The sequence below is a fragment of the Vigna unguiculata genome, chromosome 6, assembly GCF_037176805.1.
Source record: "Vigna unguiculata cultivar grain cowpea cultivar isolate G323 ecotype 2 chromosome 6, ASM3717680v1, whole genome shotgun sequence".
Taxonomy (NCBI): domain Eukaryota; kingdom Viridiplantae; phylum Streptophyta; class Magnoliopsida; order Fabales; family Fabaceae; genus Vigna; species Vigna unguiculata.
The window spans coordinates 40,738,469-40,765,479 of NC_140797.1; the positions used below are offsets into that span (position 1 = coordinate 40,738,469).

Below are 27,011 nucleotides of genomic sequence, written 5' to 3' on the forward strand. Positions count from 1 at the left end.
CATTAATTGTGCTAAAGTCCTTGACGAGGTACGTAATGTTGAATTGTTATCCTTCTACGTGTAAACAAGAGTAAATATTATCCATATATCAAAACTATAAATGTAGTATAAGAATATGGACTCCTTATAAAGATTATTAAATTAAGGCACTTTTATTGGTTGTGTATTTATTCGATTTCTAAAATGCATGTCCCGATAGAGTTGATCGGGACAAGAAACAAAACCCTGATATCATGGAGACTATATTGCTATTAAAAACATGGCATAAGAAAGATGGATAGTATACATTAACACCATTGATGATCATTTTACATGTAGAGGTAGCTTAAGTACATAAAAAAAATGTCTTCTTAGTTAAATTAAAAAAATAATAGACATGATACATAATATATACATATCGAAAAGTATTCAATAATTTTTAAAATACAAAAAAAATATAATTATTATCGTATAAATCTAAATTAAAATCAAATATATTAAAATTATTAATATAAAAATTTATTAAATTATTATTATTATAAAATACTATTATTTTATAAATTAAATATTTTATCATTAAATACTAATAAAATATCTTAAAGTACTGGATAACTGTAATTGATAAACAATTACTTATTAAGGGTAAAATTAAAAAAATAAAAACAGAATTCTCTGCGATGTGAAGAAACTTTAAAATTTAAATATATTTTAGTTAACGTGGATATGATTCGGAGAAATATATTTATTAGGTTTAAATGCATGGCATTAATTTCTAATCGTTTGTAGTCTTTATTATAAATCATTGTCAGTTTAAAATTTAATTAAGTGTACAGTACATTAAGTGTTTTTAATTAATTTTTTATTAAATTGTTTTTAATTATTCTTTGTATCTTAATTAAAGTAATAAATTTATTGAAAGAGTGGAACAAAGTTTAATAAAAGTCTTTAAAGAAGTAGCATACATTTATTATTATTATTATCCATATCTGTGAAAAAACTTTAAAGTTTAAATATTTTAGTTGATGTAGATATGATTCTATCTGTGGTGCAAATATCATAAAAAAAAATGATTTTTTCCTATTTGATATATACAAATCATTTTCCTATTTTACTTTTAAAAACACTTTAAATTTACAATATAAAATTTAAAATAACAATGTCAATATAAAAAAATTAAGCACACATTAAAAAAACTAACATATAATAATTCCACCTAAATTAGAAAAATTCCATTCTATAAAAAATTAATATATAAATTTTTAAAACATTTAATTTATATAATTAATTTTTATTACAATATAGTTTCAAAACAATATGCGATAAATAATATATTTAATTATTTTATTGAACTTTTTGTGGTTTACATGTCACTGTGTAGGAAGTGCTTCACTACTCCCATGTAGTACAAGTGTACAATGCTACCCGGTAACAACAGCATCAAACAGTTTCCTTTATCAACCCGCAAACTTTCTCCTCATTCCTTCATTTCTTCAACCATTTTCCTCCAAACAAAAAATCAAACCAAACTCAGCCCAACCTTCTCTAAACCCTAGCCAACTGCTTTTCTCTGAATCTGCTGTGAAGTTCTTCCAATGGCGTTTTGGTGGCTCTTGCTCGTTCTGGCATTGGCTTTCGTCATCTGCAAGTTCCTTCTCATTCTCATTCCTCCCAAGGTTCCTTCCATTCACGTCGACTCCTCTGACGGTACTCTTCTTTTTCACTCCCTATTGCACGTAAATTTGTTGCCACACTGAAAATGTAATGTTAATTTATTTTTATTACTATCACAGTGTTGGATGATGGGAATCAAACACAAGAGAACGGATTCATATATGTGAGTGTTTATGCATCTGCAATTTTATTTTTCAAATCGCTGGGTGGTGTCATATGGTTTGTTTTATGTCGGCTTTCGCGTTTTGTTTGATAGGCGTGTAGTTTTGCTTTTTCTTTGAAACTTAAATTCCGAATTCAGATTAATTGAAAATGCATGGGTGATATTGAATCCATGGATGTAGTTTAGGGATTAACTTCTTCCCGACGTGGCACTTTGAATATTATCTATTGGAGTTAGAGGTTTATAATTTTGGCCTTTTGTGCTGTAGAGAATATGTATATGGCTGTTTCGATGTCATTGATGATTGATTCATAATCAGGTGCCTCCAAGGGGAACGGCACAGCAATCGAACGGGAAAGTTCAGTGCTATGAACCTGCTACCATGAAATATTTGGGATATGTTCCTGCATTAATGCCCGATGAGGTTTGTGAGCCTATGCTGATTATGAACTGATAGTCTGATGCATGGTTTTAGTATCTAGTTTAAGCACTACTTGTTTTAAGATGCACACTTTTTTTTCTTAATTTTTTATCCTTCGGCATTTTGTGTTTAGAAATTTTTATATTTAGGAATAAGAATGTTAGAATTTTCTGTGGCTTAAGAAAAGTTGGAGTAGTCTATAAGGGTATGATGTTGAACTGATCACATCAGATGAAGTTGACATGGCATTAGCTTCTAGCTAAACTTGTATGTTAAAGTTTCAATTTTGGCATTTGCATACTTGTCTATGTTGAAATCAATTCAACGGAATTGTATTTAAGGTGTATATTTATTGATCTTAAATATGGAAATTGCTTTTTGCCGTCGTTGATCTTAAATATTATTTTTCCTGCATATGAATGTTTGTTAAGCCTGTGCCTAGTTTTAAGGATTGATTATTCAATTCACAATAACATGCTATTACAAAGTGTTTATAAAATATTGGTTGTCAATTTGACTAGATTTATGAGTAAAAGTATGGCAATAATTAACTATAAGTGTGATGCATGTATGAATAGGTAAGGGAGCAAGTAGAGAAAGTACGGAAGGCACAAAAGATGTGGGCGAAGACGAGCTTCAAACAAAGGCGCCAGTTTTTGCGTATACTTTTGAAGTATATAATTAAACATCAAGAACTTATATGCGAGTAAGTGCAGTTCTTCTTCATGGTCATTGAAAGAAGATTTAAATGTTAGTACTTTTTAAACTAACATAATGCTGATATTCTAGGAAACATCCTAGTGTCTTTTGGTTCTAGCTATCACATGGTTTTATTCATTAGTCTAAAATATATGAGTTATACTTATTGCTAAAGAATATTAATAAATTTCTTAGTATATTTTAATTCGTATGCTTTATCCAGAATATCTTCACGTGATACTGGGAAGACAATGGTAGATGCCTCTTTTGGGGAAATAATGACAACGTGTGAGAAGATAAATTGGCTGCTGTCTGAGGGTGAGCAATGCCTAAAGCCTGAGTACCGGTACCTGCCTCGATCTTCTCTCTATTTCTCTCTCTTTTTTCAGTTTGGACCAAAAAACTAGTATATCTATACATATATTTTTCTTGTAAGTGGGTACAGCGTGGTCCTTCTCCACCCCGCAGTATTTGACACTTTCTCCCTTCTTAAAGTAACTTTGGTATATTATCTTTCCCTGGTTTTTATAATGTTCTTATAAATTATTGCCCTGAAATTGTAGTGTTTTATAATTTCCACTGATTATTTTAGGAAAAGAGGTATTACTCTTTTAATACACTTAATGATATTTTATGCTAAAATTACAGATTTTCTTAATGCATTTTCATGACGAGTTTTTTCTTTTTTGTGGTAAATAAAAAAACTTACAGATCCTCTGGAAGAGCGATGTTTCATAAGAGAGCTAGAGTAGAATTACATCCCCTTGGTGTTATTGGTGCCATTGTGTCGTGGAACTATCCTTTCCACAACATTTTTAACCCTATGTTGGCAGCAGTTTTTTCTGGAAATGGCATTGTGATTAAGGTATAAAATGACATAATGCCTGCTATCTACCTTTCTAAAATTGTTCATTCCATGAATGCACTACGTGTTTTCAAGAATAACATTGTTGACTGATATGCTTTAATAGTGATTATATTACATTCATTGACAAACTTATATTAAAACTGAGACAAATGCATGGGTTAATACCTCTGCTCTTACTAGTTACTATAAAATCATGTTTTCAATTTGACAGAAATCCATATGACTCTGATTGTAGGTTTCAGAACATGCAAGTTGGTCTGGATGCTTTTACTTCCGAATCATCCAATCAGCCCTTGCTGCTATAGGAGCTCCAGAGGACCTTGTTGAGGTGATAACAGGGTATAGCCTTATCACCCTTCGTTCTTCCCTTTGGTTTCAGTAACATATGCATCTATAGCTAATAGAGCTTTTCTTACCAGGTTTGCTGAAACAGGAGAAGCACTGGTGTCTTCTGTTGACAAAGTCATTTTTGTTGGATCACCTGGGATAGGCAAGATGGTATGATTCCTTTGGCACTCATCTCTAAATTGTATTCCATAATAGTAACAATGGTTTTTTTGTTTCAATTCTACAAAATAAGCTTCTGAATGAGTTAAGCATGGTAGATGTTTAATAAAGGAATTCAAGAGAGTACACACAGAAATTGTTTAACTGAGTTGTATATGTAACTTCAAAGTTGCTGTAGAACTCTGGTTTAGAGTGCTGTCTTTCAGGTAGAACGAATGCACGGGATAGCATCTACCTTTTAATTTAATAAGTGTCTGATGATTTGCTGCATTCTTTTATATAGATAATGAGCAATGCTGCCGAGAAACTTATACCAGTTACACTGGAGCTTGGTGGAAAAGATGCATTTATTGTTTGTGAAGATGTAGATGTGGATCATGTATGAATCTTTTCCAACTTGGCTGGAAAATGTTAACCTTGCAACTTGTTGGAATATTCATTCTTGAGTGCCATAGTTTTAACTGGCTGATCTGCTGAGTATAGGTTGCTCAAATTGCTGTCAGGGCTGTTCTTCAGGCAAGTGGGCAGAACTGTGCTGGGGCTGAGCGATTTTATGTCCACAGGAACGTATATGCATCCTTTGTCAGTAAAGTTACCAAAATTATAAAATCTGTTACAGCTGTTAAGTTTCCCTTTAAACATTTAATTTGTAAAATGTAACTGCTGCATCTCTCTTTTTAATTCAATGAGTTTATTGTTACAGAATTGCTATTTCAGTAATCAATCAGCTTGTCTTTACATCTGCTCTAGTCATGAACGAAATTCTGGGACCTTGACAGGAACTAAATATTTGTTACAGAAAAAGATAGGGATAAACCCCAATTGTAGAGGGCAAGAATGACTCAACCAGAAACAAATAATAGAACCCAACAGATGTTCATATGATTCATGATATGTTTACATTGTCCCTTTTAAAGTTTGTAGCCCCAATAAGCTTTTCAGAGTTAAACTATTTGCATCAAATAAAATACTGGCTCTGTATCTCATCTCTCTTGAAACAGATACACATGAATTTTTATATCTTTAAACGCTTGAAATTGATATGTAAGTAATTTTCTGGTCAACTAGCAAATTGATTGAGTTGGGTCTAGACAGGTTGGGTTGAGTCTAACCTTGCAATTAAGTTGCAAATAATAAAAGTTAAGGACTAATTTATAACTAATATAAAATATGTATAGGTTAGCTTGCAATTTATAATGTTTTAGGGACTTGTACAATTTTGAAAAGTATTTGTAAATTAAGGTCTTTTTTTAGTGTTGCACTAGGCCAAATCCATTTTGGCCCTAATCCTAAACCACTTTAAGTGAGGGCTTTGGGGACTAAGGCTTTTTCAACAAACTTATTTGGTGGGTCAATAAAAGAGGATTCATTTTAGGAGTTAGTTAGAGTTAGAGAAATGATAGGTTGACACCCACATTTGACCACTTTTTTTACCACCTTAAAATTAACTTGTAACTTAAGACAAATTAACTTGTAACCCATGAAGGTGGTAAAAAAAATGGTCAAATGTGGGTGTCAACCTATCATTTCTCGTTAGAGTTAATATGTAGGTTACGTGCCAAATTGACAATTGCAACTGTACTATCAAGAACCCTTTTCACTTATTGGAGAATAGACGTCTCCTTCAGAACTATTTAGTATTAAGAACTCTCTTTCCTAAAGCTTTTCAGTTATTGATTTCTTGCAGGGCCCACCACTTGCTGGAAAATATGATATGGGAGCTTTATGTATGCATGCGCATTCTGAAAAGCTTCAAAGCCTTATAAATGATGCTTTAGAGAAAGGAGCTGAAATTATTGCACGAGGAAGTTTTGGACATATAGGTGAAGGTGCAGTTGATCAATATTTCCCCCCTACGGTGATTGTGAATGTGAATCACTCAATGAGATTGATGCAGGAAGAGGTAGAAAACTTGGTGTTTTCTTTGCCACAATAATTGTTTTGTTCTTGTTTTCATGTGTTACGTTATCAACCATCTATGTTGCATTTTGATCATAGAAGAAATTGTTCATATCTTGACTAGAAGGCATTGGAGATTTTTAGATATGGATAATTGTTGTGTCTCGTGTCATATATGTAATGCAACTATGCATTTATATTCAAGAATATCTTTCTCTAAATTCACTACTCTATTTCAATGACTTCTTTCTAGGCCTTTGGACCAATCGTGCCAATTATGAAATTTAGCTCCGATGAAGAGGTTGTGAGGCTTGCAAATTTTTTTCTTTTTTTTTTTGATCGGCAAAGTATAAGTATTTATATGTATAGTGGAGTACTTGGGGTACTCCAACCCATATACAAAATGATTCAAAATTTGGGCTTGGATGTGCTGTTTTCTCAGGCAGTCAGAGCCGGGCTAGAGATATAGCTTCCCAGATACATTGTGGGATTGCAGCGATTAATGATTTTGGTGCGACATACATGTGTCAGGTAAATTTTATTTTACTATTTTATCGTTATCTCTCTCTCAGAAGGGGGTTGACCCTAAAGGACTTTAGTAGCAGTGATATGATCTATGCTATATTATTTGCCAATTTGGCTATGGAACCAACTATTGGCTTATTCATGAGAAAAGGCAATTTCTTTACTGTTTTAATTTACTGTATCGACTACTTTGCCACAAAAATGCCCCTTTGGATGGAACTTCTGGTTTAAGTTATAATATATATGAATGTTGTATGAGGAGAGTTTAATTATTTTATTGGTTTTTTGGCTTGTAATTCTGCAGTTCTTTTAGCCAAATGGCTAGGATATGTTCCCTACTCAACCTAGGTTACATCTAATTATAATTTCCACTGAACTAAAGTTGTATTAATTGTGTATTTTCCATTATTTAAGTCGCTGCCATTCGGGGGTGTGAAACAAAGTGGATTTGGACGATTTGGTGGTGCAGAAGGTTTGCGGGCATGCTGCCTTGTAAAAGCTGTTGTTGAAGATAGATGGTGGCCATTCATCAAAACCGTGATACCGAAGCCTCTTCAGGTTATTCAGGAAAACCTTTCATAATTGTATATTATTTTACTTCGTTTGGAGAGGAAAGTTATACTGAGATGGTTCTTTTCTCTGCAATAGTATCCTGTTGCAGAAAATGGATTTGAGTTCCAGGAATCGCTTGTTGAAGCACTATTCGGGCTCAGCCTATGGGACCGTTTGCAAGCATTGGTTAACGTGCTGAAAATGCTTACTGAGCAGAGCTCTCTACGTGGCAGTAGAAAAAAGAAAGATGATTAACAGTGTCAGGACGGGTAACATTCCAAATGGTTCATATTCATATCATCATCATGGTCAAATAATTTAGGGCTTTTGGTTTGTCGTTTATCTCCCAGAATCCAACTGTAATTTGAGCTTTAGCCATTACTCACTACTGCCATGTTGCTGTGCTTATTCGATGACAATACTGGGCTACTTGTCTGATGACGATCATATGAATTTTATATCAATATGTTGATGAAATTACACCATACTACTACCATTCTGGTGTCTTTTTCTTTTATTAAATCAATGTAGTTTTACGGTTAAATTACTTTATCCTCCCTTGGTGCAGCTCAAAAACACTTCACCTCCTCTCATATTATGAAATTTGACATTTTACTACTCATTGTGGTTTGATTATTTGATTCATAAACACTTTGGCTTGCTTGATGCATTTGTTTTTGTTTTTAAAACTAATTTATGGCATTCTTTTAAGGAACTGTTTTTAATGAAAATAAAAACAAGTTATTTGAGAACTTGAATTTGAAAACCTTAGTTTATCTGGGGCATGAGTCTATGAGACTTGGGGCACCGTCCTATGACGCCTCTGTGGGGTGCTTTGCCAATGTCTGCTGGTTCTTGTGGTGCTCCACTCTCGACATTGTTGGGTGAAAAACAGATACTGTCGGTGAGTAGCCTCACTAGACAAAGAATAGGTGGTTCTTGTGTTCAGTTACATTGAAAAAATGAAGGGTGTGAAATTATAGTGTGGAAGAATATGGTTGCGGGTGACGAGTGTTTGGGGTTTAGAAATTTATTTTTAATCTTTCATCAATGAAATCACTCATTTGCAACACTGTTACCGTGAAATAGAAGGATTTTGAAAACGTCTTCTCGGTTTTGAAATTCCCAACAAATTAATATTTCTCTATCTTGCTCCAGTTTTTAAAACTTGAAATTGGTTTTTGACAAAGGTATTTTCCGCTTTTAAAATAAAGGCATGTGAAGTTAAAAGTGAAGACTAGATTTATTTTTTTTTTCGCTTTACGCACCTTTCATCTTAGATAAAAAATTATTCACAAACAAGTTCTTGTCTTTATAGTATCATGACATTTTGCATTTATTTGTGATTTGGCTAAAAAAACTGACTTGTGTTTAAATTTGGACATTCATACTGTCTGTATAGTTATTGTATCATCTTTTCACAAATTTCATTTTTAGTCTTTCAATAATTTATTAACCAGTGAAAGTTTCTTAATTATTGTTTGTCATTGTTTTTATTTTCTCTTATCAACTGTGGTCAGATACAAATTAGCATCTGGACTGTTAATTTGAAGTGTTAATGACATGGAAAAATGCTATTAGCTTGAGAAAGTTACATATATTTTGACAGTGTAGAACAAAAAGACAAGGGGGGTTCGAAATTTTGGAGTTGAAGATGTAAATAAGCAAAAACAATAACTCTCGTTGCATAAATCAAACAAACCATCGAACTAGGGTCCAAAACACAGTCAACAACATTCCATGGCAAGAAAATGAACCATAAATCACGGTCAAAATCCAAACCATAAAAAACAAACAATCCTTAATTTTTGAACCCTTTTGAAACCCTAATTCTCAACTTCACATCTCAAATAAATGCTAAATATCCTTCCATTATAGTGTGATGCTTTTACTAAATATAACACGATACTATGACTTAATGTGCAACTGTCATTAGTTTTTATCAAATTATTTTTAGATTTGGAGAAACAAGTGTTAAAATAATTTAGTGAAATAAGATCATTATATATCATGACAGCTACATAAAATAGAGAAAGATTACTTGATACCGAATTAATATGAAGTATCCTGATCAATGCATAAATAAAAGTAGGGACACATAATATGATTCCAAAGAAACTAGAGAAACAAAAATAGATGTGTAATTAATGTAACTATTGTTTAGATGCCAGGGAAACATATTACTTTAATAAAATACCATTATATCTGGAACTGCCACCGTAAGTTTAATAATTCAAATAATAGGACATATAAAATATGAATTCATTAGGGTTGGCATAGAGTAAGAGGTTTTTATAAGTTGTACATAATATATGAATTCATAAGGGTTGGCATATATTGTAAAAGTTTTATAGGTTGTACATAATATATGTATGCTCCGATTCCTTCTTCTCATCAACAAAATTTGTAATCGAAACAAATCCTATGTTTGCTTACACCTGTCCTTGGAAACCCTACCTGATAAGAGACACGTGGTTAGGTTTCCCTTTATCTGTTATTTTTTGTAATTATCACTTCTCTAATTAATTCTGAAAAAGTGAATAGATTTTGAAGATGGAAGGCACAAGTTTTAATAGAGTTGGCATGAATTGGGGAAATGCAGGATGAGGTTTATTGGAAGAAGAACAGCTAAGGGCCAAAGACTACTTATTGGCACGCTGAAACATGAGAAAAATTATAAAGCAAGGTGGCGCAGAAGAGAACCCAGAAATTTTCACAAGATCTTCAGTGCTGGAAGTATCAATAATTAAACTGGTAGTCAGAAATGATAAGTTCTTTGGTAGCATAACAGAAAATTGAGACAACAAAATAGGAATCTGACAAATGACATTGCCATAACTCCATGTTTTACGGTATTTTCTGTCATTTACAAAGTTGCTTTCGATGACAATCTCTGAAGCAGGTGGTGAAGGACACAGCAATTATTAGTTTAGTGACTAAGCTAAGAGAAGAGCCAAGAAAAGAACGAATATTCAGAGAGTTATTGAACTGTATCCCATTCTTCCTCCTCCGGCAGTACCCTCATCTAATCACGTGCTCTCCTCTTTCTTATTTCAGTATTTGCCGCCTCTATGATGTAATGTAAGCTTATTCAACATTTCTCTGCATGCCCTCATCTTAGTTATATATTGTCTAATTTATATATAATAAATTCTAATTTTTATATACCTATGTATTCACACAGTAATGTTGGGAATTCAAGTCTGAGTTTAAGTATCATATATAAGAAGATATAAAATTAATGTAAAGAACCTACAAATCCTGATAGAGTTAATATTTTAGAAGTAAGAATATGACTATAATTGCAGTATCTATTCAATCATTGCGATATTTTTATATGTAGGGACGTTTAAAATGAGAAAATAATTTGAGAAATTGAAAAATATAGTTATAGTCAGTGCCCTATATACACACAAATAAACATATACGTGTCTGTCATGAATGCCACACGACACATTAACTATTTGTAAATGTCTGTACTTTGACGTTGAATACTATAGTTTTCTGTTATTGAATGAAGAAAATATGGACAAAGTGTCCATAACATGAAACCAAGGAATCGGGATTTGCCTGAGTTGGGGGAGGAACACTGTAGCTTTGTGCTCCTGTTGTAGTTTCTTTGTTCAACAATCCAAAAGCTATTTATTAAGAATAAAAAGTCTTGTCGGCAAGTAACTTCAAAATCCATCTATATGTGCGATAGTTTTGCATGATTTTATCTATAAACAGATGAGCACCATCATTTTCTCTCTCAAAAAATACTATTGGTTGCAAAAGAAATAAGTACAACCATGATTTTGGTTCTTGAGCACAGGAAAATAATATTTAAAATTAAAAAAAAAATGTTGAATATGTGATGATTCCTATCAGACAATCTCACATATAATCTCTATTCTGATCATTATATATGACAAAAGACATGCACCTGTTCATGTAGGAGTGTTTGGGATACAATGTATTGAGGTACATTACAAACATTTTCCACAATGACTAGTGAGAAACAGCTTCAGTAGATTATCACAAATTCTGGCTTTGACTTCGGGTCACAACCAGAGGAGTTAATAATTTTTGAAAATAGTTCAGGTGTGAATAAAAAATATCATATTAATAAAAAAAATTAAATATTATATAAAAATAAAGATCTACAACATTATTGTCTTAAGATTTTGGAGTTAAAGTGATGTTAAATACTTTATACTAATATTATATAATCCATATGAAACCACAATATTTGAGGATTATAATCATAACCCATATATAAACAAGACATATGAAGAAATATAAAAACCCAACAATAATGTATTTATTAATGGAGTTTAATATTTTCATTTGCAAACTTTTCAAAATGCTCTGTGTCTCTGTTTTAATAACCATTAACAAATACTACCTGTGAAGTTATTTCTATTTAGAATAATAATAATAATAATGGAGAAATCAATTTATTGAAATAAACTCACTCTTTTTGTGAATAAATGATTTTGAATAAGAAAGAGGGAGTTATTGATTTGGAGACGTAAGAAGGAGAAAAAAATAATATTTCATTTGAAAAATAAAAATATCAGTCATTTTGAAACTTCTTCGTATGATTAAAACTACAATTTTCTTAGAATGGAGGTAATAAAAAAACTTTGTAAATTAATTGATTACTTCTGATAAAAGAAAAGAAAGTAGAAAGTAATCTATTACCTTATCTGATACTTAAATTTTTTATTATTAAACATAAATATAATTAAATGAAGCGTTTGATTTATCTCAATCCGCATACAAAAAGAGAATATCATTTTAAAATTGATTTCCACAAACAATATAATATGAAAAATTATGTTTAGAATAAAATATATGCTGATATTATGAATAATTAAATCTAAGATCTAGCTAGTTAACTACTCAAAGTAGAAACCCAGGGACTGTTTAATGCTAAAAAACATATAGATTGAAAAAAAAAATACAAAGCTGAAATCACAGAAACACTAATTATTTATACTCACATTTGAATTAAAATGTTTTTCATTAATTATTTATTTATTTGCTTAAAATGTGGTAGAGACTTCTAATACAACAAAACAAAACTACATGAACATGTGATCATATTCTAATTGTCAATTATACCTGAATAGGAAAAAGTTGTATTATACATCATATTCTTGACTATTATATTATTTACTGAAAATAATACATAATTGTGGATATATAAAACAAAATATGTGTTCTCTTATTACAAAGTAGTTGATGATGTGTGTTCATAATTTAAGGTTATGTGTTGTCTCTTGTAGTTGGTTGTTGATGCATGTTTATAGGTCAGCTTTTTTATTATTATGCAGCATTGGGATTAGTTCGTTAGCGTTTTTTTAACATGAAAATTATATTTAGTTCAATTGTAAGAACAAACACAGGGACCCAATTTGCTCTGTGACAAGAGGGGTTATTAGAATGAAACCAATATTGAGCAGCAAATCAAATTTGACTCTTTCAAAAGAAAAAGATGCACTTAGAGAATTGTTCGTGTTAGAAATCAATCATACTTAAAATTATGTACATAATTAAAAATTAATTACAAACTCAACTTCAAATTTTTAATTAATGAATAAGTTTAAATATGTTTTTGTTGTTTATAATATCCCACTTCAAACTGTAGAAAAATTATTTTGATCTTTATTTTTTTGTGTTAGTTTTTTTAATGCTTTTTTTTTATTTTTATAATAATTTGTTAATTTAGTTAGTCTTATTAAAATAAAATATGTTAGTTTTTTTTATTTTTATTACAATATTACCAAAACAAAAAGAAAGAGTATTTTACAGGAATTAAAACAACACAACTAAGACCAAATAAACAACCGAAATTCCACAATAACTGTTTTAAAAACTTTTTATATATGAAGAGTAAAACTAGAAAAATAGTTTATTATAAGGGAAAATGTATATATAAATTTGATTATATTGTTATTAGATTTTATCCTAGTATATATTTCTTAGTGAAATTCTTTTGGAGTTTATTTTTATCTAGAAGGGCTATATTACCAAGAATTTGGATATATATTAAGCCTGGATCGGTGCATTTTACTTCACAGAGCATCATTCTTACAACGTGGGACTTTACAACTTTAATCACTGTTCCTGCATCAGATCAGTTTTGAAATAGAAAGAAAAAACGAACAGGACAATGATAATTTCAACGGGTGCATCAATTCATGTGTTGGAAAATATAGTATGTTATTGTGTTCAAGTGACGACAACAGAAGAAAATGAGGAAGGAATAAAAGAAAACAATAGTTCGCCATATATAAGGGTTCAATGTGAATGTTGGTCTGCATAGATCCAAATCAAGAAAGATCCCATAATGATTTCCATTCCCACTTCCTCACTTGCTTCATTTAGCCAAAGAGAAGAAATGGTTGACCGTACAAGGAGCAAGATTCTTATAAGAGAATATAACGAAGATAAAGATGTTAAAATGGTGAGAAAACTAGAGAGGAACTCTGAGATTGGAGCTAAAAAGGTGGTCTCCATTTTTACCAACATGATGGGTGACCCTTTATCTAGGATTAGGTTTTTCCCTCTTCGTGTAATGCTGGTGGGTGACTATCATCATATCCCTACCTTCCACCTCACATTCTTGCTTTTCAAATACTCCACATAAATTCAAACTTGCTTTTCTGCAGATTTTCATAAACTGTTCTTCACTTTTCTACCATGAAACACATATATTTCCAAAACATACATATACATAAATGGTTTATCTAATGACTTTCAGGTAGCTGAGCTTCTAGAGAGCAAGGAACTAGTTGGAGTGGTTAGAGGAGTCATTAAGAATGTAGGGACTCTTTCTGGGTCACTCTTGAAGATGGGTTACATCCTAGGCCTCAGAGTCTCTCCTTCTTACAGGTAATACTCACTTTCATTTGTACCTAAAAAGATCTATTTTTGTTTTCTGGTTAGTGTTTTAATAATCCTGAATTTATCTTCTTTCATCCTCTGAAATGATCTTGTGAGTGGGTTAGAATTTTTCTTTTTTGCAACTGTATTAGATATATTTATATATGGTATTTACATGATTACAAAAGCAGCATGTCTACCTTAGCTGGGTGAAGCTCTATTATATACACACCTTATCTGAACTATCATCTCTTAAAATATTTCATCTTTTCCATCTCAATTTTCTTGCTCATTGGTATCTCAATACACTTTGACAGAATGATGTATAGGAACATGCTGCTAGATATCAGAACCACTGTTGCTATGTGAACACCTTTTCCTATTCAAACTACACATTGTGAGGCTTTTCATTTCCCATCCGTGATAATTTCCTTCACCTGATAGAGATTTCAGATTCTCCTTTATTGCAGTGTACCTATCTGTCAATTTGTTTGTCTTCTATTGAGATAGAATAAGCTGTCATTTGCATTTTCATATTATACACCTTTGACTAACCTATTCCTAACCCATGTATGCCTTTATCTCGCACAGGGTTTGAATAACTTTTCTACTTTGCTCTATGATAAAAAAATTTGCTTATAAAAAGATGTACCTGAATTTTGAACTTAGTTGAAAGCAATAAGTTGCGGACATTGTTTTAAAACCCTAATTTGTAGTGAATTGAGAAAACATTTCGATATCTGCAGGAGAAAGGGGGTTGCACTGAGACTTATTGCTGCAGTTGAAGAATGGATGGTGAGAAATGGAGCTGAGTATGCATTCCTAGCCACTGAAAAGGACAATGATGCTTCTAAAAACCTATTCACAATCAAATGCAATTATGTGAACCTAAGCTCACTTGTCATATTTGTCCAACCAATTAGTTCCATCACAAAGCACATTTCCAGGGACATAAAAATAGAGAAAGTGGACATAGATCTAGCAATTTCGTTATACAGAAGAACCTTGAAAACCAAAGATTTGTATCCACTAGACATGGACGTTATTCTGAAGGAGAAACTCAGCGTAGGCACATGGGTAAGTTATTATAAGAGGGAGGGCTGGCTCAATTTGCGAAGCAAGGTAGATAATGAAGAAGATCTCATTAGCAGTGAAACTTCAAACTCATCATGGGTAATTTTTAGTATTTGGAACACTTGTGAAGCTTACAAGCTTCAAATCAGAAGGTCTCAACTAGTAAGGTTTCTTCTTACAACCTTAAATCATGCAAGAGAGAGAGTTTTCCCTTGTCTCAAAATGTCGGTGAGTAACTCACTTTGTAGATCCTTTGGTTTCCTCTTTCTTTATGGAATCTATGGACAGGGAGAGAACCTTGGAGAGCTCATGGAATCTATGTGGAGATTCACATCAAGAGTGGGAGAAGGAATGAGGGACTGTAAGGTGTTTATAACTGAGTTAGGGTTTGGTGATCCACTTGCCAACCATGTTCCTCAAACAGATTCCATCTCGTGTATCGATGATCTATGGTACACAAAGAGACTTTCAACCCACGTTGATGAAAACATTGATGAAATATTGATGAGACAAGTGGGAAATGTGTTTGTTGACCCTAGAGATTTTTAGGTTTATAATCTTCAAGGGTTCCATGTGTTGACCTAAATTAGCTTCTACATGATCTCTGTCAGATGAAAAATCTGTTGATTTTAGTCAAGAAACAACTTAGTTACATATTAAGTGTTAATATATTAGTATTCTCCGCTATATCGGTTTTTCCTCCTTTCTATGAATGTTGTTAGGTCTGTCATGTTTCAAATCCAAATTTATATTCCTTTTTGGCCATTAATTTGCTGAACAGTTCACACATCACGAATCTTGTAAGAAAAACTGATAAACCAGAAAACGAACTGATATTAACTTCATGCACAGCTATCAAAAAAGCTTGGTAAAAAGGACCAGATATGTTTTTAGGATTTTACATGCTTAATGCAATTTCATTCATGGTTAGCACTGTTCATTGTCCTTTTATGTCATATCTGTTTTATCACCCTCGTGACCAAGAAGGGTTAATTTAAAAATGAAAACAAAAAATAAATAGAGTTTTCAGTTTTCCTATTTCTTTGAATACACAACCAGAACCTTAATTTATTTTATTTTGGTTCTTAAATTTTACTTTGATTACAAATAATGATCATGATTTAATTTCTTTTCAGTTAACATTTAAAAGTCTATTCTTTTTTGTGAATAGACACTTTGAATGTAATTTAATTTTATCATAAAAATCATTTCAAATGTCAATCCTTCATTATTTTTCCTATAATGTTGTTTAAATATATTTTTTCATATATTAAAATATAATAAAAATGTGAATTAGAATTATTGGGTTCATAATAAGTAAGGTAAACTTCGAGGAATGATAAACATGACATGGAGGGTTATGCTCGTGTTTTAACAGAATTTTGAAAATTGCATTAAGAGAGATATTAGATTTATATTTTTCTCCTTGTTAATAATAAATCATGTTTAATAAATTTTCATTATTTATTATATTTTATTACTTATATTACTATTGAAATAAAAATAGATAAAAATTATAAAAGATGGAAGAAAAAGATAAGTATCTCGTCTTTTTATAGTTAATATCATTTCACCTATATATTAAGTAATAAATTTAATAAATGATTAGCATTTATTGATAATTTAATCAAAAATTGATAATAAAATTTAGAAATAAAAATAGAAATATGAAACATTAAGTAGATAAACAAGAAAATAGAGCCATGATAATAAATATATTCACTATTTGAAGATCAATATAATCACTAAATTTTGGTATGGTCAATTTATTTTTTTTAATATGATCACATAATTTTTATAATGTGATGGTTTAAATTCTCTTTAAAATTTGTGTATTTTTATTAAAAACATTATTTATTATAATCAAATCTTTTATATATTTTAATTAAGTTTTTGGTTGATGGGGTAATATGACTTTTCTCTTCTCCGTTATTTTCTTTTTTTTTCTGGCCTCTACCTATTTATAAATTTCAGATTTTATGCACTGATGAACCTCACATTTATTAATCTACGGTGACAAACAAAAGAACTAAGATGGTGAGGTATAATATATACGTAAACATTTGTTTAAGTTTGTATCTATGAGTTATATTACAATATAGAATATTATGAGTCATATAATTACTATATCAAATATTATGAGTGTCGAAAATTTGTAAAAATTATGAAAATATGAGAAGTATGAGATACAAGAGATATGTTAAAGGAGGAACTTGTTATTTTATTTTATTGACTAGTGAGTTGAAAGATTCTTTCTTTATCATCGCAGTAATTAAATCAAGCTAAGGATGTGTTCTTCGACCTTTGTCGCATCTTACACAATGATAAATCAGCAATGACATGTGAACGAATTCAAAATAATCATCAAATAACTTTACGTGATTTGATTTGAAAATAAAGTCACAGCATTATTGGTCTGAGAATTCTCCTTATTCAATTACGGATTTAAGCAGAATGCGAATTTAAATGAGTGCAAACTTAAACGAATGTTTACTATAATAATCACTTCATCCGATAAATCAAAAATTAAATGATTAAGACTCAATTAAAAAATATAAAAATTTGTAATACATAGTAAATAAAAATTTTAATAAGAATTTAATTAAAGATAAACAAATTTAGAAGAAAATTAAAACTTATCTAAACCTAACATAATAATCTTTGGTTTGTTTCTATACTCTACAAAACTAATTGTTTTTAACTAAGTTATTATTTTTGTTTCTAAAAGTTTGAACCTTTGTTAAAGGTGTTCCTGACGATTTGTTAAATGCATCGCTAACAAATACCTGCAGTTTAAAATCCTTGGTACTGCTCGCGGTTTAAAATCACATTTACTTCTTTGAAATTTATAGAACCTCAATTACCTCTTGAGGTTAATAAAACCTCCTTGTTATGAAACCATTATTGTTGGGTCAATAATCAGCTTTCAAAAATATTTCATGGTATTTCAAACTCCCACAACATTGCGTTTCTTTTTTTAATTAATAAATCTTCAAACAAATAAAAAATTATAAAAGATAAGATTTTAAATTTTGGTATTAATAATTTGCATATAACATTCATAAAAATGCAAAGAACAAAGTCTACACAAAAATTATAAGCTGAAATTATATTTCAATTAATTATATTATTTTAACTCCTTGAATTATTGGTAGAAATCTGCTAAAGGTGAAAAGGGTTTATATAGCTTATAAACCCAAATTAGAAAAATCTTCTGTAAATTGGATTTCGAAAACATAGCATGAAAATTAGTGATAGAAAATGATTTTTTTTTGTTGGACATCGGAAGAAGAAAAAGTGATGGAAATAAAATTGGATAAAAGAGTATAAGTATAATAAATAATCAGGGAAAAAGGCAGAAAGAGAATAAAAAATGAAATGAAAGTGTCATGAATGAAAAAAGTGGATGAATGAGAGTGATGGATTATTTTAAAAGTTATATTTAAATTCTTATTGTCACTAATTTTTTAACTTTTTTTTTTCATACTAATATTTTCTTGCAATTTACTTTTTCTACCAATTCAATCAGGACTCATACATTGCCCTCTATTGATCAGAATGAAAAATTGTAAGACTATCTATACCAAAAATCATTTATGGGTCATTAACATGAAAATTATAAATTTTTAAAAGGAAATTATACTGACATTTTGAATTTATGATTAAAAAATATATAGATTGTTTTAGTTTACGGATCAATAAAATCATATAAATATGTGAATACTTTATATTTAACTCAACAAAATATTACAAATTCAAAGTGAAAAGCTTGGAGTTAAAAAGTGCTACTAATTTACTGATTTGTTAACTAATTTTTCAGTTTTATGAATACAATATTTTAAATTTTAGACATTTCATGGGAAGTCAATAAATGATTGCATAAAAGAGTTTCCTTTAAATAAATTAATTATTAATTAAGGAATGAACGTTCACGCCCCTATAGCTCAGTGGTAGAGCGTCAGTCTTGTAAACTGAAGGTCTGTAGTTCGATCCTGCATGGGGGCAAAATATTTTAATTTTATCCTTTTTTTTGTTTTTTTGTTCTTTTTTTTATCTTTTTTTGTTTAATTTATCCATTTGTTTTTTCATTTTAATTGTATCTTTTTGTGTTTATTTTATTTGGGAAATTTATTTTGAAAAACTTTATGAGAAGGGAAGTTAATTTTAAAAAACTTTATGGATCTAGGTGTAAACGCTATTAAAGTAAATGTTTAGATTATTTTGATTATTAATAATGTAACTACTATTAGTAAAAGGGGTTGTCTTTTTTTATGTACAATTTTTTTAATTTTACTCTTTAAATAACTGATTTTTAAAATTCAAATAAATACTCATAATAAAAACCCTTTGCAATTATCCATAATAAAATTACTTTTTTATAATATTTTATAACCTTTCTTAAGCACTCAATATTTTTCAATTTTACCTTTTACGTAATTATTTTTTCAAATTCAAATAATACTCTTAATAAAAAACAATCCATAGAATAAAAAAACTACCTATAATAAAACTATAAGCAATATTTAACTTTTTAATTACCTTTTCATAAAAATAATTTTATGATTTAATAGTATTTTTATATCAATAATTATTATACTCATAATTTTCTTTTGCAGGAATAAGAAGAAAAAGTAGACATGTATGTGTTTTCACTGTGATAAATTATGTAATTAAACCAAATTAAAATAGAAACTACATAATACTTGTAAAGCAGATAGTTTTGACGGAATTAATTCACAACCTTGTACATGAACTTCTAACTATTCTTTATATGGCAACTGACTATGATCTGATGTATATATGGTGAAAAAACAGGGGCATCTAAAAATCGTATTCAATAGTGAATATCAGTTATTTACCGTCTTCGTAATAAATGGCTCTCAATAAATCCGCCAAAACTGTTAATTAAGCTTTATTCCAACAAGTGAAATGAAAACATCTATAATCTCTCAAATTTGCCAATGACAAAGTATGATTTTTACCAAAGTGGATTATTCAAGACCACCCTGGTAGTTGCTGTCGTTTATAGATCTTAACCAAACTCTGGCCATCAGTTCAAACTAATTACCAACCCAACGCCTCTTTCGAACTGGCCTGTGTTGCTTCATTTCACATGTATCAACAATGGAAGAATCACTGGTGAGCTTCAAATTCTCTTCTGCTTCCTTTTTCATTGTCATGGGTTGCTTAAAGCGCTCCCTACGTTTCTCCATCTTGGCTAAGGAATCGAGAATCCTTTGACTGTCATATCCACCAATACATTGGTCAGAACTACCTTCATTTTGTGACATTCTCTTCTTCACAATGTCAGTCACGGCTGGCCCTTTAGAAGTATCTCTTCTGGCTATAGAAGCCTTCTCAAATGATGATTGCCATTTTTTTGTTACAATCTGACCTTCCTCGATATCCGAGCTTTCTTTCTGCCCTTGATCTTGAAGGTTCTGAACCCATTTCTTGCTTCCGAGGTTGGCGTCAAATTTGCTGGCCCTTTCATTGGATTCACCAAAACCCACTGAATCTCTCATCCGTTTCTTGGCAACACGCTGGTTGACATTTTCAAGCCTATCATTGGACAAGACTCTGGAACTTCTCACTTGAGACTGTCAAAAAATTGCAATCAAACCAAAAAAACAGGAAAATATCAATCAATACATTTAACAAACAAGAAACACTTACGCGGACGTATGCAGAATATCGCATCAAATATAAGAGTGAGGTATGACAAATATGAGCTACAAAATATAAACATATAAACTAACAGAATGAATATTAGCAGTAACAAACAAAGCATTAAAATGAAAACATGGTAAAAGTGTTAGACACCGTTCGGGTTTCATTGTGAAGTCAATATGAAAAAAATTACAACGCAATAGTCATGAAGTTATGTATCAGCCAACTCATGTGTTAAATACAAATCGAATTGAGTATACACACTAATGTTTATTGACAAATCTACTCATGGCAGGACATGTATGGCACTAAAACTAACAATTTTATGAGATCAAGAGAAACTAAGCATGAATATGAGGTTTATCACAAATTAAACATGGTAGAGTTACCCATTTTTCATCACAAATCAACAACAAATGCACTTTCATGCTGCCAATCATCCTCTTTTGAAATTATTTTAAAAGAACTAAAACTTCAGTTTAAGAAAAGCCCACACTACAAAAGTCAGAAACCTTACAGTATACATATCTTAAACATGTAATAGGCAGACAGGCGCATTCAGCAGAGAAAGGTAAAATACCTGAAAAGGCACATTCTGATTGCCCAAAATACAACATTTCTACATAAAAACCAATGCAGGCTTTTTATAGTGATAAAATAATACAACTATTTCGCAGATACATGTATTTATAGAATTGAGTATACAATGCAAACTTGACAAAAGTTGGGAAGAAAAAGAGACAGTCTTGCCCAATTATCTTCCCAGACTGCGTATATAGGTGATCAAAGACTAAACATACAATGCCCATTGAGATCAAGGGATAAATTGTAGTCTACCAATAATAGATACAAATTTGTGACATACATCTAACAGAAAGAGGTATTCAGATCAATATAAATGGGCTAGAAATGTGTGCTATCTAATGTGGAAGATTCAATCAATTAAAATCTAAGCATAAAGAAAACATATACCATAAGCACAACAATTATCTCAAGCCATGAAATCTATGGATGTGGCTATGATAAGGTATGATCATTAGCCACGTTTGATTGCACCAAGTTAATCACCACAACCCCTTACCATATTATTCACATTCCAAGTAAAGATCATGTACTAGTTTCACAAATGCAGATGGTTTAGAAGAATAATAGAAAGTGACAGAATTTTTATCTATTATGAGCAATATCCAAAGCCTCATCCTACAAGAGACAAATTTGGCAAATACTATATTACTGCCGTATACACAATAGTACTTGACAATATGAAATTATGTTAAGATTTCAAAGAACTACACAGATTTGTTTTAGATGCTTGACCCGGGATCCCCAAGAATTTAGCACTTTTGCTTGATATTATGCTGAAACTCAAAAACAACATGACGATCTGGCATTGGTCCAAACTTAAAAACCTTTTAAAAACAATAAAAGTTGAGAAAATAGATAAAACATAGTTAATGTTTAGGAGTGGGGTAGTACAGTTAGCCTTACATGAGTAAAAAGCTACCAAAAATATATGGCGCAACATGTTTCGTAACTCATTCATAAAGACAAAAGTACAGATTCCTGACCATATTTTCCCCATCTTTACCTTTCCTTCCCTATCAATCAAGTCAACTGATTTCCTGCATCTCAGCACTGCTTGTCCACCCTTACTTCTGTACACAATCTTAGAGCTAGCTTTAAAATATTTCTCAGTCTCTCTCTTTGGAACATTTAGCCAATGCCGCTGCAATGGCATATCATCACTCTGCACCTTAGCACACAGAGTTGTTTCATGATGCCTATAAATAATTTCATCCTCAGTCCAGTCCAGGAACTTAGACGGGGACCTGTAAAACTGATACTCTTCTACAGGATAAATTTCATCTTCGACAGTGTTGGTATAATCACGTGACCAGTAACTGCCTCTGCTGTCCCTAGCATGGTTATCTCTTCCACAGCCCCCGAAGTTTTCATTCACTCTTGCACCATATGCATAATTTTTCATTGAATCTGTATCAGATTGTTTATGATACTTAAGATTTGAAGTATGGCAATGTGCATATTTCGGACAGTTATCTTCCATTATCCCAGAACAAGAGTTATTCAAAGTTAAACGGGAGCTTTCAAAATGTCTTCCCCTTCGGTCAGATCTTTTCCAATCTCTACCGATATGTGAAAATTGCTCTTCACAATTAATATATGAAAAATCCATTTCTCTCTCAGCAGCAGAAGTGGCCATCCTATAGCTCTTGCTTACAAAATCCAACTCACGTTCATCAAAATCATCGATGCATTTACTGTCAATAAAATGGGATCTTTCATCCATTCTTTTCCTTTGATTATGCCTTTCCTTATCAAGAACAGATGAATGTTTTGGAAGAAACTGCCTAGGCTCCCTATAAGAGCAAGGACTCGGGTCATAAGCAGAGGACCCAAAACCAAGATGATACCAATCTCTATCTCTCTCCTCGTTATCTACAAAGCAATGACCTGGTTCAAAAATATAATCTCCTACATCCCCATTTTTCCGGTCATATCGATTAGTATTCTCCCTAAAGCTTCCTCGATCTTTATGATAATATTTAGTGCACCTTGTAACCAACCCATCAACAACCTTTTCATCGCCATTATAGTAGGATTGTTTTGTTTCTCTATTATATGAAACATCTCTTTTTCTTCGACTTCCAAAAACTTGCAGTTGGTCTTTTTGTCTGCCATAGTCAACAAATCGATGAGCCAATGGAGACAGATCCCTCTTTTTGGACTTGAGGATGGAAAAAACATCATTACCATTTTCAGTGTGCCCGTTCATATTATAACCAGACTCATATCCTTCCCTTTGGTACCTCCATTCCTTTCTCAATAGACCTCTACGTCTGGAATTATAAGCTCTGTTTACTCTTTTTTCATTGACACTGTTGTTTTTTGAGTTCTTCCAATTAAGTGGGGAAGATTTCTTCATGTCAGTAAGACAAGTCAATGTTTTCCTTTTTATAGGGCTAATTGGACTTGTATCATTATCAGGATGAACACTGTTTTCTGTTGGCTCAGAATCACTATCACTATAGGAAGTCAGGCTATACTCATGATCTCCCAGTGACAGTTCTGACTCAATCCAATGTGGATAAGAACTACATGGTTCGATACCAACACCTTCATCTGCCTTTATTTCCCCCACTGGCACTTCTGCAGTATCTTCAAAAAGTTGATTGAGTTGATCTGGATGCTCAACTCCATTTACACCAAGTATCGATCCAGTTCTGTGAAATGCATAGTCCAGATATAAGTTGTAAAGTGACGTCAAGAACATTTAGAATTTTAAAAATAAACTTAAGTTTCAATAGGGGAAAACATGGAAGTCATTTACAATAAATAATCAATTGAAACAATAAATGCTGACAACTACACACAAGAAATGGCTTCCTCACAAGGGAAGCTAGTATATTTAATTTTACAAGAAAAATTGGATGCAGTTAGAGCACATTGTTATGTAGTATGCTTTTCATCCTATAAGATTTCACAGTCAGTCATCACAAAAAGTTGAGGAGAGAATTTTTCTATATTTGGAAAATAAAAAACCATTTACATATCTATATTACTTTATATTATTGTATTTAACTTGAATTTGACAAATTTATCCATACTTCTAATATGAAATATACAAGAAGACAACTAACCTTCAACGAAGTTCCAACAGATCTATATTAAATAATAAACAACAAAATATAGAAAGGAATCAGATAGACACAGTGTCTCTGACCTTTTCAGAACAGAAGACTCCTCAGCTTTTATTACATCTTCCAATTGATCTTCAGTCACCACTTCATCACGTTCACTGGAAGAAAAGAGAATATTTCTCTTATTGGCTGCCACAGATTCTCCTTCTAATGATGCATCCATTACAGTGCTATTGCCAGAACCAGAACAATCATCAGAGGATTCAAGCAGCTTTATCTGCCCAAAACCAACAGTAATTACTACAAAGACATAAGCAGCTTCAGCACAAATATTGTTGTAAACAGACTGAATGCACACCTCTATCACATTAAAATCCCTATTGCGTGGTCGCCTTACATCTATGGATGGTTGTCGTTCAACCATGCTGTCCTCAACCTGAATTGCTCTGCCTTTTGGCTGAATTATCAAAAATCAGTCATCAAACATTAACTCGGTATCAATATCCAAGTTCATATTTGCAGGTGACAGTTAATAACTTAACTTGAAGAAACTCACAAACAACCAAAAGCTGTAAAATTATAAGGAAAAGATGGAAGGGGAGGAGTGGAGCTCTAAATGTTACTCTTAATGTGGGTGCGAGATGTGTTACAAAATATTAACAATATGATATTAACTAAGGTCAAGCACTAACCTAGTACAATTAATACAAACGCATCCCGATAATACCGTAAATAAACATGACTCTGAACACTTTAATATTCTTAGTCTTTAACAAGAGCCAACAGATGAATATCTGCTTACCAATTCACAATCTGTTGAAGGAAAAGGTACACTCCCTAACACAGCATGATCAGTTTGCTCTCTCACGGCTTCCTGAAATACTTATACCAGGTCAGCAAGATCAGTCAAGAGAATTCTCCACAAGTAACACAACTACTTAATTGTTCTTTTGTGAATATTACGGTAAACACCTGATTCCATTTAGCAGAGCTATCAACTGAAATACCAGTTTGCAAGGATGTTCTCCAAAGTTGCTGCTGTACAGAGTGTAAAACTCTAATCAGTTAAGTTTCTCATAAGTCTAATAAAACCAAATGCTAAATAATTCACCATTATACCATTAAACAGACAACATAGTGGGTAATACAAAAACGGTAGCAGAAATTCTAATAAAGGTAACAAGGGAAATGGATAAATAAATTGTGAGCATCTAAACAGAGAAACCAAGAGACAAGCGTCACGTAAAAGCTAAAACTGAGATCTCTTGGACATAATAATATACCCACCAATGAAGCACAGTATAGTTTCCAAGTGCTCTCATTAAAACCAAAGTTAAAGTAATCTGTTATGTCAGCTCCAGGAACACTCCATGGCTTCTCCATAAATGTATCAATGTTTACATCAAATATGCCCCTGCAATAGAGGGGGAAAATCACTGTAAATGATAAGATATACAAATGCTAGCTAGAATAAAATAACATGCACAGAAAATCATGACCGCTTACTCACACCTCAATTAGTTGTTTATCAAAGTAACAAAATTCACTAAGCTATCTTTGAACTTCGTATCGAAATGCACACACTGACCAGTACCAAGGAAGAACCGATCCATATCCACATTGTACAGCCACAGGATTTGCTGCAAGGCACACTCGTGATGAGCTCAACGCAAGGTTCTGGATGCAGGCCTCACTATTCCTCCTCCCTTTATTCAAGGATGATATGTAGGAAGCCATCCCCATTGCCGCATTGGCGGTCATAATATTCACAAACGACAATCCTCGACTCCTACCACTCTACAGAAATAAACCACAGTTCACCATAAACAACACAACTTCAACAATTTGAAACACTAAAGGAAAATACAAAAATATCAAGCTATTCATAAATTCAATCTATCTTATATTCATTACTGTGTCGGCAAATAATAGTAGTAGAATCACCTAACCGACCTTATTACCAAACAATCTGGAGCCATTGTCATCACCATCATCGCCATATCCGCCGTCGTCGTCACAACCAACAACTCCGACAGGAGAATCCTCGTCATTCAGCACGATTTTCAAATCATCGTCGCTGTCACTGACAGCAGCACAGTCATCATTCACTTTGTCGTTGTTCTTGTCCTCATCCTGGTTGAAAATGTTAGTGTTCACATCTAGTTTCTCTTCTTCCTCTTCGTCTTGTTCTTTGGCGATAGCATTTAGAACTTCAATGTCTACGGCGTAGAGTTCGCCGAAATCATCATCATGGTGGAACTCTTCCATTTTCAGTGACTGCTTCACAGCCACCTAAACCTGTAAATATCCTCACTTTCTTTTTGAAGTATAACCCTTCTGAACTAAAACGTATTTTCTTGACAAAACCCTTGCACAGTCTTAAACCCTAACATGCTAAACTGACTACAGTGAGAGTTAATTATTAATGTAATCTAAAAATATTCTCACATC

At 31.8% G+C, this 27,011-nt stretch overlaps 3 protein-coding genes and 1 non-coding gene across 7 annotated transcripts; 3 read left to right on the forward strand and 1 right to left on the reverse strand.

Moving 5' to 3' along the window:
* The first annotated feature begins 1,408 nt into the window (after positions 1-1,408).
* On the forward strand, positions 1,409-7,848 carry LOC114188989 (aldehyde dehydrogenase 22A1-like). The gene is made up of 15 exons (XM_028077685.2): positions 1,409-1,683; positions 1,770-1,813; positions 2,133-2,237; positions 2,813-2,940; positions 3,157-3,279; positions 3,645-3,798; positions 4,037-4,140; positions 4,221-4,299; positions 4,592-4,687; positions 4,792-4,929; positions 5,996-6,211; positions 6,461-6,522; positions 6,609-6,738; positions 7,147-7,290; positions 7,381-7,848. Exons 1-15 carry the CDS (start codon positions 1,572-1,574, stop codon positions 7,537-7,539), a joined length of 1,794 nt encoding a protein of 597 aa, XP_027933486.2. The 5' UTR covers positions 1,409-1,571; the 3' UTR covers positions 7,540-7,848.
* A 5,755-nt stretch (positions 7,849-13,603) lies between these two features.
* Positions 13,604-15,858, forward strand: LOC114187496 (putative N-acetyltransferase HLS1-like). The gene is made up of 3 exons (XM_028075756.2): positions 13,604-13,855; positions 14,036-14,166; positions 14,904-15,858. Exons 1-3 carry the CDS (start codon positions 13,622-13,624, stop codon positions 15,778-15,780), a joined length of 1,242 nt encoding a protein of 413 aa, XP_027931557.2. The 5' UTR covers positions 13,604-13,621; the 3' UTR covers positions 15,781-15,858.
* A 3,306-nt stretch (positions 15,859-19,164) lies between these two features.
* TRNAT-UGU (transfer RNA threonine (anticodon UGU)) lies at positions 19,165-19,236 on the forward strand. The gene has a single exon. It is a non-coding gene; the product is annotated as a tRNA-Thr (tRNA).
* Positions 19,237-20,051: 815 nt separating this feature from the next.
* On the reverse strand, positions 20,052-26,935 carry LOC114186614 (uncharacterized). Of its 4 annotated transcripts, none has more exons than XM_028074567.2 (9): positions 26,514-26,935; positions 26,149-26,357; positions 25,848-25,974; positions 25,533-25,595; positions 25,363-25,434; positions 24,919-25,017; positions 24,644-24,837; positions 22,490-24,143; positions 20,052-20,831 (listed from the first exon to the last, which is right to left on the reverse strand). In XM_028074567.2, exons 1-9 carry the CDS (start codon positions 26,826-26,828, stop codon positions 20,292-20,294), a joined length of 3,273 nt encoding a protein of 1,090 aa, XP_027930368.2. In that variant the 5' UTR covers positions 26,829-26,935; the 3' UTR covers positions 20,052-20,291. The 4 variants fall into 4 exon arrangements, with proteins under 4 accessions (XP_027930368.2, XP_027930367.2, XP_085531410.1 ...); XM_028074566.2 differs by having other exon boundaries at positions 25,533-25,598; XM_085675284.1 differs by lacking the exon at positions 26,514-26,935 and having other exon boundaries at positions 26,073-26,193.
* Between the last annotated feature and the right edge of the window lie 76 nt (positions 26,936-27,011).